This window comes from Antrostomus carolinensis, unplaced genomic scaffold (assembly GCF_000700745.2).
Source record: "Antrostomus carolinensis isolate BGI_N321 unplaced genomic scaffold, ASM70074v2 scaffold18172, whole genome shotgun sequence".
NCBI lineage: Eukaryota > Metazoa > Chordata > Aves > Caprimulgiformes > Caprimulgidae > Antrostomus > Antrostomus carolinensis.
The window spans coordinates 1-15,436 of NW_010297776.1; the positions used below are offsets into that span (position 1 = coordinate 1).

General features: G+C 43.3%; 1 protein-coding gene across 1 annotated transcript; it reads left to right on the forward strand.

Annotated features, from left to right (window-relative positions):
- Positions 1–363: 363 nt before the first annotated feature.
- On the forward strand, positions 364–10,471 carry LOC104520533 (myelin protein zero-like protein 1; the record flags this gene model as incomplete). Its single annotated transcript, XM_029083560.1, is given in 4 exon segments — positions 364–496; positions 2,372–2,446; positions 3,820–3,925; positions 10,028–10,471. Coding segments are annotated over 4 exon segments (416 nt in total), but the record flags the coding sequence as incomplete, so codon positions are not given.
- Between the last annotated feature and the right edge of the window lie 4,965 nt (positions 10,472–15,436).

The following is a 15,436-nucleotide window of genomic DNA, read 5'->3' on the forward strand; positions in this document are numbered from 1 at the left end:
ACCTCGCTGGGAATTGCCAGATGAATGTAACTTTTTTTTTCCTCCCCTTCAGATGCAAAATGAGACAGGGTTGTCCTCATTGTCACTTGTGTTCCCTAACATGTAAAAAAATTGTTTTGGTTCAATATAAACTCTCTTCTGAAGGATGGTGACATTAAGAACACTCTTGGTGTGTGCTCTGTTCATACGTTATTCTGTTGGCTGCCTGCTATCACTGCCACTTAGGCTGCATGTTATAATTCCTGGATATTACCTTAGTGCCTTCTGCTCTAAACGAATCCAAGGTCAAGAGCATTTGTGGTTTGCAGTTCTGTTAATCAGGGAATGCAGAAGAGTTGAATGTTTTCTCCCTTCTCTCTCCAGACAGCCTGCCTGCGTTCCCCATTGCCATGGTGGCAGGGATAGTCATCGGTACGGTTACAGGTCTCTCACCGCTCATCTCTATTGTCGTGTGTCTTGTCATCAGAAAGAACAACTCTAAAAAACGATACTCTGGGTAAGAGATCTCCCTCCTCACCTGTGGATGATGTGAGGAACAGCAGCAGGACCAGAGGGAGGGCTTAGAGGGGGGTAGGAGTTGTTTTCAGCCAAGTCTTGGCAACCATGGCTAGAGATAGGGTATGGCCATGTGGAACACTGGTCATCTGCCTATAATGATTATCTTTGTACTGTGCTTGAAAAGTCCTACTGACCATGAGTTGCACCTGAAAATCACTAAATGTTGGAGTTGATCCCCAGCCACAGGCGTATATGCCCTACAAACATTTAATCCAAGATCCCCTAGCTCTGGTTTGTTCCCCTTCCCTTCCCTCCCAGCCCTGCTTCCTCCTACCACCCCAACCCCAAAGGAAAGGTGCCACAGATGCACTTTTAGGGAATGCTCTGTGTTGAGATTCAGACTGGATTTTTCAGTTACCAGTGTCTGTCTCCTGAACCTGGACTATACTTGCCAAAACCCCATTCATCACCACACTTCACAGGAAGGAAGGAGTAGCCACTCTACATCCATTCTCATTCACTGGTTGGTTTTTGTTAAGTGCTACCATCCCTGAAAAGTTTTTAGCGTTAGGAGGATAACTCCGAAGTGAAGCACAGATCTCCGAGTGGGCATGGGAAAAAGCAACAAGAACTGACAAAGGCAGACTTGAGTCCTCTGATGGGAGAGGTGCTTCCTTTTTTTCTCCTCTCTAATTAGCTGGTAATTTGCTTCTATAAAAAAGAATGAAAATTATGTATGTAGTCTTAGAAACAAACCCCAAACGTATAACTTTCTTCTGTGCTTTCCCCAACGAATATTCCTGCTTCCTGCAGGTTCTTTGGGTTGCCCGTGGGATAGAAGAAATTAACTCCAAAAATAAACTTGTGGGGATTTCTAAATTAAATTTTACCCTGTCCTTTTCCCAGTTGGAGAGCTTAGAGAAAGTGAGTTGGCTATTGCCCAGTGGTAAGGCTAAATATAGCAAAGGCAATGGTTGTGTGCTCAAAACTGTGTGGAAAGCCTGGTTTTCCCTTTCTGCATGTGTCCTTCCCCTACGAACTGAGAAGCCTGCAGCGTCACGCACCAGCAGCGTGTGTGAGGTGATCCGCTTGCCTTGCTTCCCCCTGAGCTGCTCTCCAGTGTCCTCCAGCTGAGAGACATGTGCTGTTGCTGAGCCTGGAGCAGCAGTTCATGTGCTGTAATTTCTTGTAGTAGATTTAACTGCTCTCTCGGGACAGTAGTCTCGGAAGTTTGAATACCGCTTTCACTGACCGTACCAGCTCTGCATGATGTGTAAAGAGAAACCAAGCGTACCGTGACCCCCTCCAAACTTACGGACTGTCTTCTTCATGATGCTAACCCGGTGCGTGGTGGTGGTGGTGGTGGTGAGATGCACTTACTCTTAGATAACCCTTCTGCCTTGAACTGAGGTGGGCCGGGGCACTGCGCGGCGTCTGGAACCCCTGCATGGCCACAGTCTCCATTCATGCTCTGACTTTGGTGTTTCTTTTGTTTTGTTTTTATTTTTCTTTCTGCCTTGGCGTGCTGGGATCGGATCCTGCTTATCTTCCTCTCCTTACAGAGATCCTGATATAGACGCCAGATTGGGAATGTAACAGGGCTGGGTCTTCTCTTCCAGTCCCACTAGACACCATGGTAACTAATCAAGTTGGTGGTTGCTGTTAATACCTGTGTGTATGTGTACACGTTTCCTCTTCCTTTGCTGACTAACCAGCTAGCTCTCTACTAACATAACTTCACTGTAATTTGTGCTGGAATCTGTTGGCAAAGGGATGATGCATTTCACTGGGTGCTTGGGTTTCATTGTCTCATGTCTGACTGGGGTGGGATTGCTGCTTGTCCCAGGCGATGTCCCTCCATCTCTTCCAACAGTGAACTTGCCAGAGCGTTGACTAAAGCCCAGGAAATTCAGAGCCCTTTCTGTGTCTAAAGAAAAGTAGATTCCCTGTAAGTGTTCCTCTGGCTCAGATGTTCGAAAACTTGCAGTGAGCTAAGTGCATTAGTTGCTTAAACCTGAATTATGACTTTTAGATACTAAAGATCTGAGGAATTTTTTGAATAAAGCAAACGATGATACCATCACTCTGGTAACAGAAGAGCTGCTGTGTCTCTGTTTGAGACAGTAGAAGCCCCTTGCCATGATGGCTGGGGCCAGTATTTTTATTTTAATTTTTTTCTTACTGCTGCATGTATGAGGAGCTAAGTCTTCTCTGGGTTAGACTTACCAAAGGATGACAAATGATTGCCCTGTGAGGAGGTGGGCTGCTTAGTGTCACTGTCCTCGTTTGTTTCTGTACTTGCTTTGTACACTGTCTGTCTCCAAAGATTGGGGGAAAAGGATGCCCAGTGGTCAGAGGGTTGTGGTAGCAAAGGGACCTCCTGTCTCTGCTGTCAGGGAGGTGGCTAGTTTGCTTTCCTGGGTGCCTGGGAACAAGGAGGTAGACCTAGCATTTAGACAGCCATGACTGCATTGCCCAGAAGCTACTGATGTCAGGGTTAAGGGCGTTTGCTCATATACTCAACTCTGTGGTATCCATTTCTCTGTCTGTCACTGGCTTCTCTTCTTTTCAGTCCTGCTTTAAGCAGATGGAAAGAAACAGAGAGTGAAATCTGGTAACCTTCTTTTAGGGGTGTTGGGTCTCACCATAAGACAGTTTCTTGTTTGAAATACAAGATTTGCCTGATTAGATACAGATAGATATATCAGAGCCCATAGGTTACATGACACGTGACTCTTAAGGCTACAGAAACCAGTGTCTCTGCTGAGTGGGCAGAATTGTTTTGGGATAGTAGCCTAACCAGAAGCAAGGGAACTCACAGAGTTTGGTAGGAAGTGCCTCTCTGGTATAGAGAGCTGGTGGCTCTTGCAAGTGTTTGCTATAACTGTAGCACTGATACAACACTGGCCTCAGTGACTGGGACTGTTTAGCTTATAGCTAGAAGGTAATTGCCATTTACCACTGTTAAGTGAGTCTGAAGCTTCAGTGAAGAAAACACGTCTGGTTTTAGGCAGGTTGTGTTGAATGGGAATATCTAGGGAACAAGGATTTTGGAGGAGCTGCTGTCCTATGTTAATAGTTGTTCCTTCAAGTTGCTTACGATTGAGACTCTGGGAGGAAGGATAGAGAAATGTTTGGGGAGAGATGGAGAATTTTATGTGTTTATTTCAGAATCCATGATGTTTGTTTTTACTTTGGCATAATCTGCCACATTCATCTTGCCATCATTCGTTTTTTTGTTTTCTTTTTTGTTTGTTTGTTTGTTTGTTTTTTGTGCCTCTTGAACATTGTCGTGCAAACTCTGCTCTGCCACCTCGTCAGCTGCAGTACATCTGAGAGCTTGATGGCACCGGTTAAACAGGCTCCACAGAAGTCGCCTTCCGACACAAAGGGTCTGGTAAACAGCGTGCCCGCCAGATCACACCAGGTAAACTGCTTCCTGCTGCTTCCTGAAGCAGGATCCTCCCAGAGTGTGGGGGGAAATGGTATGGAAAAGATAAAGGCAGGGTGGGACACATGGATTAGGTGCTGTCTGTTAAGGTGATGAGGGCTTGGGGGGTAAAAGTGTCTGCTTCAAACAAGGGATGGGCAGTAAGGTGGGACTGGTGGACTCCTCTGTAGAAGGTTTAGTGCAATTGAAAGAATAGCATCTTGATATTAGTTGAGGTGGAGTTTTATGCCCTTTTTGTACTAAAAAATATATAATGTGTAATGTTCTGATCTTGTGCGTTAACATAGACAAGGGGTAGTGAAGTGCAAGGACGAGGAGGGGGCAGTGGGTGGCTGTTTAATGTGGAGACATTATCTACTAGGTGTGTAATCACCCCATAAAGCTGCCTGATCTGTTCTAGGATTGTAATGGGGAGGAATTTTACTTGCTCTCTCATCACTGTGAAGGCACATGATCTGTGGCACGTACGTCCTCAGAAGGACATGAGCCAGCGCAAGGCAAACGCTGACCAGCGATGTGCAGTTTGAAGATGACTCTTTCTGCTGAGAGCTCCCCTCTGCTGAGCCACCCAGCTTTTGTGGGCTTGAAATTAGCAAGCTTTGTCTTGTTTTTGCTGCTGTTGGCAAAGTTCTGCTGACTTTGAAGGAAGAACGTGGCTCTTATTCAGACTTAATATCCCACGGGAAATTAGTCAAGAGGGGAGCAAGCATGAGTCCAGCAGGGATATGTGATTACCTGTTAAAAGTGCTCAGGATTTCCTTATTTGTAAGCTGTTTCTTACCTCTTAGTTTGTATATCCCCCACAATTTTCCTGTGGAGGCACAGATCCTGAGTGAGTTTAAGTCCAAAATGGACTTTTTCTTAATTAGTCACCTTTTAGCAGTGGCTGCAGATTAGCGTTGTGAACTGACAGGTTTCTAAATCAGAATTGATATCTGGTTTCTTAATTTCTCCTGACAAAATAATGGGGATGTCTGTTCATGTGTTAACACTACAGGAGAAAAATACAGTGCTAAGAGTGAGCTGGATAAAGTCAAAGTCCCTGCTCTGTTGGGCTTCCAGTCTGGTTTGGAAAGGCATCTTGTTCCTGGGCAGGTGCAATATTCCCATAGTTTTAGCACATAGGCCCACAAAGCTACCTCCTGACTTCAGAGAAGCGTTATTCTCTGAACACAAAGGCAATATACTCAGTTATAAGATTTAAAAATAGTTCAGATTTTGACTGGAGTGGGTCTAGTAGCAGCAGGCTGCCTGTAAGGCCCAGATAAAGCTTGGCTTTTCTAGTTCATGGGAGGTGCTTCTAGAAATAAGACAGGGGAAGTGATTCCTGCTCTCTCCCAGAAAAAAAGAGGAAAAAAGTTTATGTGTGGGATGTATATTGCAGTAGCTGTTGGAGTCAACTTCCTTAGGGTAAAAGACCAAGATGTACCATGACAATAATTAGATAAAATAAAGCAGTACAGACAAGTGCCTGGAGAGCTGCACGGAGGAAGAGTTTTGCTGTTCTGTACTTACACCTTGAAAGCAAAAATACTTTTATCTCCTCTGTAATGTTTTGGTGTGAAAACTTGCTGTGTCCTCACCCTTCCATGTCCCCAGTGTTCTGGGTCTCTATGTACTGGAAGGAACATGTCAGAGTAAATCTAAACTTGGGAAAGATAACTCAGAATCAATGTGCTTTTGCCCTCCCGTAGTCACTCGAGTTTGCTTATTCCTTGACAGAGTCCTCCAGGGTTTTCCCACAGGTAAGTTTGTAAAAGAAAACCCAAAGCGTGAACACTCCTGATCTCAAAGGAAAACTGTGGAAAATGGCTTTAGTTTTGTTTAGTTTTAGTTTAGTTTTTTAATATCTTTTGTCAGGCAAAGAGAGCTTTATCTGGATTTTCTTTTCTTGGCAAAAGTTTGTAGCAGCAGGTGGTTCCTCTACTTTCTCCCTCATCTTTACAGAATAGCAAGTAAATATATTTATTCTTCTTTAAAAAGATCCACAATAAAATCAGGGTAGTTTAGATTTTGAACAGATGGTTTAAATCAGTGAGGAAACTGACTTTCAATTGATGACATTTATATTTCTAACTTCTAGCCTTTTTTTTAAAAAAAAAAAAATCAACATGCAGATTAATATATTTGAAATCTAGCATCATATATAAATAAAACCTGATATTTCTTGGTAATCAAGAAATTAGTTGTAGTATTCAAGGTTTTGAGCTGTTGTGTAGGTGAAATGCTGGTATTCAGATTCCTAGCAATTCCCAGGAGCTGCTTGCTGATTCAGGCACACTTTTGTGTCTGGAGTTGCCTGGCAGTTTTAGACCAGTGGTTGACACAGTCAGTGCTGCCATCAGGCAGTGAAGTCCTGTAAGCTTCCTTGTAGCCTTCTACTTGGTAGGGTGTGTAGGAAGTGACCAAAGCTTTGTGCTTCACTGGTAGAGAAGAACTGTGGCTACAAATACACAACCTCTGCCTCTGCAAGTTCAAAACAGTTCCCTCTCAAGAGTGGCATTTATATTAAATTGATTAAATTAAGTTTATTAATTTGGTTATTTAGGTATCAATTTAAGAAGCAGTGATGAAGTATTTGTCCACATCACTTCTCAGCTGAAAGTGCACTTGAGCCTGTGCTTCCTTTGGGTGCAAGTTTATCAAGTGTGGACCTTGCTTTCTGGGGTGCCCCAGAGTGCTGCAAGTTTGCATATCTGCTTCTGTGAGTGTGCAGCTGGTTGAATCAACTCCACTCGTTTTCACTGTGTCTGCCTTCTCAGCAGGTACGTTCTGTCCTGTCAGATTTGTGTGTGGCGTTTCTTTTCCATACCATCATTCCATAGTGACTTGTATTCTACTATGACTGTTACCTGCATGAGTGAGAAAAGCATTTCCAGTGAAGGCAAGAACTGTATGTTTCCCAGATGGATGTCTGTGTTTAGTAATCTGGGTTGCAGCAGGCAAACTGGAAGGTAGATGCATGTTATCCCAAGATAGGCTGACTCCGAGGTGGCTGGTGTTTGTCTTTGTGCTTTGCAAGTAGCTGAGAATTCATTTCTGGGCAGGCTGAAGGACTGATCTTGAAGTGTAACTTCCATAAAAGTGCATTTCTGCTGTACAGAGTTGTATGGTATAGAGATCCTAAGAAGGTGGGTCTGTCAGGGTAGAAGTCAAGAGCTGCTCAAGCAACATTAACAAGTGCAGATCTCTGCCTTTGCTCTTCTGATGTAGGACATACCTGAACAGACTCTGTTTGAGCTCTCATCCAGGCTTTGAACTGGACCCCAGGACCCTGGAAGGAGCAGTTCATGGTGTTGGGAATCTTGCCTTAAATTTCAGATGAATCTCCTGGAGCTGGAATCGGTGGTAGTTACAACATCTTTCAGAATCTAAAAAAATTTGAAAATACTATAGACTCCTGTTAGAGCATGATGGTCTTTGTAATTCCTTTTTCTTTGCTGGAACTTGCAATTGATGACTCCGCTGACAAACCTTTAGCAAGGGATCAGGACACCTGCTACTCTTTCACCTTTGGTTCTGAATGGGAAAATTGCAAGTCCTAGGGAAATACTGGGTTTTATATGGCAGTGCTGGTCAGTCTTCTGGTTCTGAAGAGTCAGGATGAGCTTATTTGGGATTAGATTAAAGTTCTGAATTGTTTAGACTTTTTTGAAGCTTTTACTTGTGGAAGAAGAGTCTTTACAAAGATTTAGATCACTGGAGGTATCAAATGCACAGAAAAAATGACCCTGGTGTGGGTTATAATCAGCTAGAAAATCATTTGGCAGCAAATCATAGATGGAACATTATAATAAATCCTTGGTCCTTTTCTCTGTTAGTTAATCTACCAATTCTTTAGGTGATAGTGAACACATTGAGACAATGATAGCTTGGTTTGGATCAGGTGATCACAGCCATCAGTCTCTCCACCACCACCTAAAATGCTGGTTGCAGCAGAATAATTGTATCTAACCTGGCATAAAATTAGAATAGCGGTAAGGTAACTGATCCTGAGTGAACTCTTGTGGTTGAAAATTGACCCATCAGAATTACTTGAACGAAAATTGAAATGTCGTAGTGAGAACTTTATGCACTTGTAGATTTATTTTTTTTTAACTGATAGGAAGTCCTCTTGAGTGGAATTTATCATACCCTTGACCTATGGCTTCAGGCAGATGAGACTTCCAAAATTGCTTACAAATAAACCTTAGGTTCACTTTGCCTTGAAGTTTGCATAGACACTGCACAGTAATTGGAATTAGTAATGTAATCCTGATACCATATTGGAGACCAGAACAACATGAGAGCCAGTAGTGGCGGGGGGGAAAGTGCCTCTAATGAGACTTTAAATCTAGGATTTTTTTAGACATCAGTGCCTTTTTTTTTTAAGAGAATTTCCTCAATCTGTTATTTATATTCAGCATTTTATATCTCATGAGTTTTTATCCTTTTATCCATCTCCTTCCTCTGTTCTTTTTCTTTATTATTTGGGAAACGCTTTCCCTGGAAGGAAGAAACTTTGGATTTAAACTACCTCTGAAAGAGAACAAAGTATTTAGGAGGCACGTGCTTTGCTGTTGAGTTGTGGGGGGAAACAGCTGTGCAGAAATGTTATATTCAGCATTTTATATCTCATGAGTTTTTATCCTTTTATCCATCTCCTTCCTCTGTTCTTTTTCTTTATTATTTGGGAAACGCTTTCCCTGGAAGGAAGAAACTTTGGATTTAAACTACCTCTGAAAGAGAACAAAGTATTTAGGAGGCACGTGCTTTGCTGTTGAGTTGTGGGGGGAAACAGCTGTGCAGAAATGTACCTATATGGTCCTTCAAAGACTTAATTTTCTGTACAGCAGGTCTCTTTTAATCTCTGGCCCTAGCTGCTTTGGAAGATGGATGGAAGGATTTCTGGGTCAGTACCATAGAGATGTTTTCTAAATTGCCAGGATACTAAAAGTACTGGGGAGAAGGGGGTGGAAGAAATGCATGTGAAGGCTACTTCTTCTTGGGACATGGATGAAATGGTTTTGAAGCAAAAACCTCTAAAAAAGCTGCAACCAAACTAAAAGGCTTCTGGTATTTTCATCCACCCCCAAACAGGACAGTCCCTTTCCCTCCTGCACGGGGAATGTGTGTGGTCTCTGCTGAGGTTACCTGGTAGGTGGTTGCAGCCTCCTGCTCCGTGCTTACATCAGTCAAGACATGCAGAATGGGAGCTGCAAGTCAGACCTTTCCATAAAGGTCTCACCCAAAGGTCTCGTTGGGTACCTGCTCTTGGGTACCAGCTGTAATCTGGTGCTCAGCCCATCACGAATAGCTGCAGTTCATTTTCCCATGGGCTGTGTTTTGGAGGATGTGGTGTTTTAGGAAGGTGCTCACGTGTTTGCGTGCTCTACTACAAGATGGTGCTGTGATCTCCTCCACTGCACCCCGGCAAATAGAACGAAGGTGTGTGGCTGTGCTTGCCCCGTGTGTCTGTGGAGGTGCTCACTACCTGGGCTGGCTCGAATGTCTGGTAAGAACTGTGCGTTACAGCACCTTTTGAGGATTTTCTGGCTCGCTGCTGCCTAAGTCTCGATCCCATCACTTGCTTGGGCTGTGACTGGTGTCAGAAGGTGGCTGCAGGTTTGTTCTCTCCTTCATTATCCAACTGGTCCAGCTGTGCTGGGATTTACAGGACTTGAGTGGCAATATGGGAAGTATACTCTGCTGTTTACTGGTACAATTCCTCTTGAAAAGCTATTAAATCAGGCATGCTTCTGACTGAGCCATGTATCTTTGCTCCATAGCAGGTAGGACTTGCTGCTTTTCAGAACAAAGGATCCTAGATTTTGCTTGTGGTGAGAAGCAAGCAGCTGTGATGGTTTTAAAGGGGGGAAATGGTGCTGTTTGGCATGCTCTGACAGGAGAAAGGTGGCAGACTAGAGCTCATTCGTAGGTCAGGATTCATTCCACCTGCTTCAAAGTGCTGTTAGCAGTCATAAAAGCTCTGTGGTGTTGTTTTAGCTTTGGGCTTGCTGCAGCCCCTGTGGAAACAAGGGGTAATATGGGCTATTCTGAAATATACTGATTCTGCTTTTTTTTTCACTCTGTTCCCAGGGCCCAGTCATTTACGCGCAGTTAGATCACTCCGGAGGACAGCACAGCGACAAGATTAACAAGTCAGAGTCTGTGGTCTACGCTGATATTCGGAAGAACTGAGATCCTAAACTATCCAAAGGAAAACACGCATTCAGACTGGAATTGCTTGAACAACAATTGACCCAGAGAACTCACATGTGGCCTTTGATGCCTAGGCTAGGACCAATGCATGTGCATACAGAGGGAAAGATATATATGTATTGTGTGTAAATAGTCTATTTAATCGTCCAGAAGTGAGACCAATGTTGCATGTTGAAATGCGGTAAGAATTTTGCTTATAAATTGCCAATATTCTTTTTTTGTATCTTGTGTGACGAGAGAGAAAGTGAAAACTCGCATCACAATTTTAAAGTATTTTTATCTTGATTATTAATGGAGAAACTGGAAGATGCCTGAAGATTCTAGATTGTCCTGGAGGTTCTTTTTTTTTTTTTTTTGCTTGTAGGGCCTAATTTCTTTTGTTGAGGTGAATATAAAGAAGCTGCCTTCTTTATATTCACGGAGTTCTTTATGTATACAGGGTATTCATCTTTCCTTGGTCAGATTCTCAGTACAAGCTGCCTTCTTATATACACTAGACACTCTCACTTGGTCTTGTGAGCCAAATGGTGACTCCTAACTATCAGAAATGTATGTTTTAGGAGTGTAAGTGAAGGAAATGTGTAGGCCTGCCTGACCTGTGGAACTCAGGTCACAGAACTGTTTACTTCTCTATTGAGCCCATCTATTCCAGCTTAGTCCTTTAAGGCACAGGGATAGTGTTGATCCAATGAATTTTTTAAAATTGTAGTTTACCTGTGAAAACTTAAAGAGCCTAGTGAGTTAAAGGGGTAGGAAGCTGTAGCTGTAGGTGGTTGCCTCAGACTCTGTTGAACCTTTCGATGAAACGTTTCTTCCTCAAAGCTCTGTTATTTCATATAAGCATGAAAAAAGGGCTCAAAGGGATCTGGTAGCTGTAGTGCTCTTTCACCTCTCTCCCATGGCTCAGCTATACCACTGCCACTTCCCTAGAGATCCTTTATCTGTTCTTAAAAGCCTGTAGTGGAGGCTGAATGACCTCTGGAGGAAATTTAGGGATTCACTCTTTGGATTTTTTGGTCTGTGGTTTGGTTTTTTTTTGTGTAACCTATATTTGCACAGACGATGTGGAGGGCAGTGTATTTCCTTCCTCTCTGCCACTCTACTACTTGAATATAATTTCCCAGCTTCTTGTTTCTAGATTAAACTCCTCATGGATTGTTAAGGATCTCTGATCGTTCTCTTCTGCTGAAGAGGATATTTCTTTAGCTGATCCATTTGTATCCTGAAATGTGGTGCTCAAAACTAGAATCATAGAATCGTAGAATAGTTTGGTTGGAAAAGACCATTATGATCATCTAGTCCAACCATAAACCGAAGTGACATTCCAGCTGAGGTCTTCTCAGCGTACCAGATAGTAGAAGGATTTCTGTTTTGTACATCCTAATGTGGTGCTGGCTTTTTTGTAGGAGCAAATATTTTTCAGTTTGATCTACAATAACCCCTTCTCTCTCATTCTTACCCATTTCCTATTTCAGTCTATTTCACAGAATCAGTCACAGAATGGTTGAGATTGGAAGGGACCTCTGGAGATCACCTAGTCCAACCCCCCCACCTCAAGCAGGGTCAGCTAGAGCAGGTTGCCCAGCGCTGTGCCCAGTTGGGTTTGAGTTATCTCCACAGATGGAAACTCTGCAACATCTCTGGGCAACCTGTTGAAACTGTTTGATCACTCTAAGTAAAAAAAAAAAGTTCTTCCTTGTGTACAGGTGGAATTTCCTTTTTAAAACTTTGTCCATTGTCTCTTGTCCTGCCAGTGAGCACTACTGAGAAGAGTAGAGCTCTTCATTCCCTCCCATTCAGTACCTATGCACGTTGATAAGATCCGCTCCAAGCCTTCTCTTCTCCAGGCTGAACACTCCCAGCTCTCTCAGCCTTTCCTCATAGGAAAGATGCCCAAGTCCCTTCATCACCTTTGTGACCCTGTACTGGCCTTGCTCCAGTAAGTCCATATCTCTCTTGTACTGGAGAGCCCAGAACTGGACACGGCACTCCAGATGTGGCCTCACCAGTGCTGAATAAAGGGGAAGGATCACCTCCCTTGACCTGCTGGCAATACTTTGCCTGATGCAGCCAGGATGCCATTTGCTGCCTCTGCAGCAGAGGCACACTGCTGGCTCATGTTCAATCTGGTGTCCACTGACCCCCACAGGGCCTTCTATACAAAGCTGCTTTCCAGTCAGGTGGCCCACAGCATGTACTGGTGTATGGGGTAGGTCCTCCCCAGGCACAGGACTTTGCACTTCTCCTTCTTGAACTTCATTAAATTCCTCTTAGCCCAATTCTCTAGCCTGTCCAGCTCCATCTGAATGGCAGCACAACCATCTGGTGTGCCAGCAGCTCCTCCTGGTTTTGCATTGCCTGCAAATTTGTCTCTACTGAACTAAAGTTATGGCTTTTTCAGACCTTATCTTCAATTTTTCAGTTGAAAACTTGGTTTGAATTCTCATCCTGTCCTCCACTGAGCTTGCAACACTCTTAGCTTGGTATTGGTAAACTTAAGCCTACATTCCACTGTAACATCAAGTAAATGTACTGGTACCAGTGCCTGAAGGGGCTACAGGAAGGCTGGGGAGGGACTTTTTACAAGGGCAGGGAGTGATAGAACAAGGGGTAATGGCTTTAAACTGGCAAGGGGGAGATTTAGATGAGATATTAGGAAGAAATTCTTTCCCATGAAGGAGGTGAGACAGTGGCCCAGGTTGCCCAGAGAAGCTGTGGCTGCTCCTCCCTGGAAGTGTTCAAGGCCAGGTTGGATGAGGCTTTGAGCAACCTGGTCTAGTGGAAGGTGTCCCTGCTGATGGCAGGGGGGTTGGAACTGGATGAGCTTTAAGGTCCCTTCCCACCCAAACCAGTCTGTGATTCTGTGAAATGCAAAATAGTTTCAGGCCCATGGCGGACCCTTCAGAACCACATTAGATGACCCTTTAATCACTACAGTGCAAATTTATTAACTATTTTGTGTACAGTTTTGGTTTTCTCACAACAAAGTTGGGAATGCCAACACTACATGGTTTGTCAGGATCAGACTTCACTGGTTTCTTGACAGCACCTTGCCTTTGTTAGAAGCCTCGTTGCAATCAGGATGAATCCTGCTGCTGCTGCTTTCCTTATCTACCAGGCTGTTACTTCCCAACATTTTACACTGAGCTTTTGACGTGGTTGATTGTGATCTGCCTGTGTTCAGCCCTGTGCATCACCATCTTTCTCCTCAGACGTTTTAGAGTAAGAGGGAGAAATGTGATGAATGTAGCCATCAGAAACTTGCTGCTATGAGAAGACAGGGCTGTCCTCAGCTCTGAAGTCTGCTACTAATACTTGTTTCTTTTCCTGCTGGAATATACTGGAAAATCTGAGCACAATCCTGATGTGGTGCTGACTTTAAGAAACACACTGATCTGGTGCTAACTTTAGGAGACACGCTGATCTGGCTGTTGCTAACTTAGGAGATGTGCTGATCTGGTTGGTGCTAACTTCAGGAGACATTGCTTTTGTTTAGCTCTAGGTGTGTTCATATCGCCTCTGCCGAGGAGGCTCATTGCAAGACAATTGGATCCTCTTTGTGAAGGCAGAATGAACTTGGAAGTACTTTTTAAAAATGCTGATCATCTTTTTAGAAAGAAACAGAAGTCCCTTCCCCCAGGAATAGCAGGAATCAGTCTGAATCCCTCTCCAGTGCAAAGGCTGTTGAATGATTTTTTAATTTTATTTTATTTTTTATTTTTTTGTCATGGAAATGTGAACAATGTAGCTATTAAACAACTTATTCAGGCTGAAGTCAAAAGAACTTGAGGCAATGTGAGACAACACTTGTGAACTTTCTGTCCCTCAGGTTATCTTAGCTTGCTTAATCATGTTACCACCTGTGCTGATGACAGGGACCAATGCTGAGTTGGCTTCCTTAGTGAAGTCTCAGGAGACAGAGGACTTCTACTTCCTTGATGGGTAGCAAGCAGAGATGAAAGTCAGACAAGGTCATCATATCCTGATGTTATGGTGACCAGAAGTTTAACTCTGTTTGCTCAACTACTATTCTCTCAATTCTCCGATGCTGTTCTCTGCAGGTGGAAAGGAAGAGCTTGGACTTTGAGGAACACGTGAGTGTGTTGTCCTTGTCGTGCTGTAGTAGTGCTGCTAGCTCTTTTTAGGACCATGTGCTTTCAGAAGTGCTGTGTGGCAGGCTTGCTGCGGCACAGCTGAGGGCTCGGCAGCCTCTCTTGAGGCAGCAGCAAATGCCTCAAACTGGTACGTGGGTCACTGCTTTTGGATCTGTGTGATGTAAAAGACTTGCAATGAATTCTCTGTTATTCATCATGCCAACAAAACTGGGATCAATCTGAAATCCATTTCTCAGCTGAGGGGAAAGGGAAAAAAAAAAGTATTTTATGAGTAAAAGTGACCTTCTACCCGTTGTAGGAGTGCAGTTGTGGATCACCAGCCTGGGTTCTGGTGGCTAAGCCAGCCAGCACCCCCCCAGAGCCAGGGATGTGAACGGCACCATTCATCTTCCCTGTTTTTAACAGAACTGCAATGTGGAAAAGTTTTTAGCTTTTTACTAACAGTGGATATATTCTTCCTTATTTTTGATTACCAGAAATTAATTTTGAGATGAGGATTGCAAATAATTATAAAATATCCATCTAAGTAAACTGGCAGCTGTACATCCCATTTCCACTGCCCCTTTTGACTTCAGCAGTTGTTCTGTGAGGGAGATGCTCAGCATGTTCATGAAATGCCATTAAGAGCCATTACAGGGTGGCAAATTTGTCCCCGTAACTAATTGAATGATGTGTCATTTATAACTGGAGACCCGTAGGGTTTTGTTTTCTCTCAAAGCTTTAGTAATATTTCAATTCGTGACTAGAAGAGCTGGAATTAGGTTTTTAACTTTTTTAAACCTGTGAGAACTGTTTAGGTAACCATCTGTCTTGTAACTGCAGTCAATGTGTATATGGAACTGAGAAGCTGCATTGCCTTAGAGTGGATTCATTGAGGTCAAGTGTGGGCTGTTCGATTTATAACCAAAACACCTTCAATCTGTACTGAAATCTTGGAATTTTACATTATTAATGTATCTACCTAGGACCTCAAATACAAAATGTTCTTATTGTGTAATAGGTGATGGAAATATTTTCTCTTTAAAAGCATCAAAGCTGAGAAAGGTGGGTAAGACTTCTGGGCTGTGGCCACAGCCCTGCGGTGCTAACGTTTTGGTAACGGTTTTATATGGGACACTACAAAATCATATGAACTGTGCTCAACAATTATCTCTTCTTGAGGCTTCTCTTT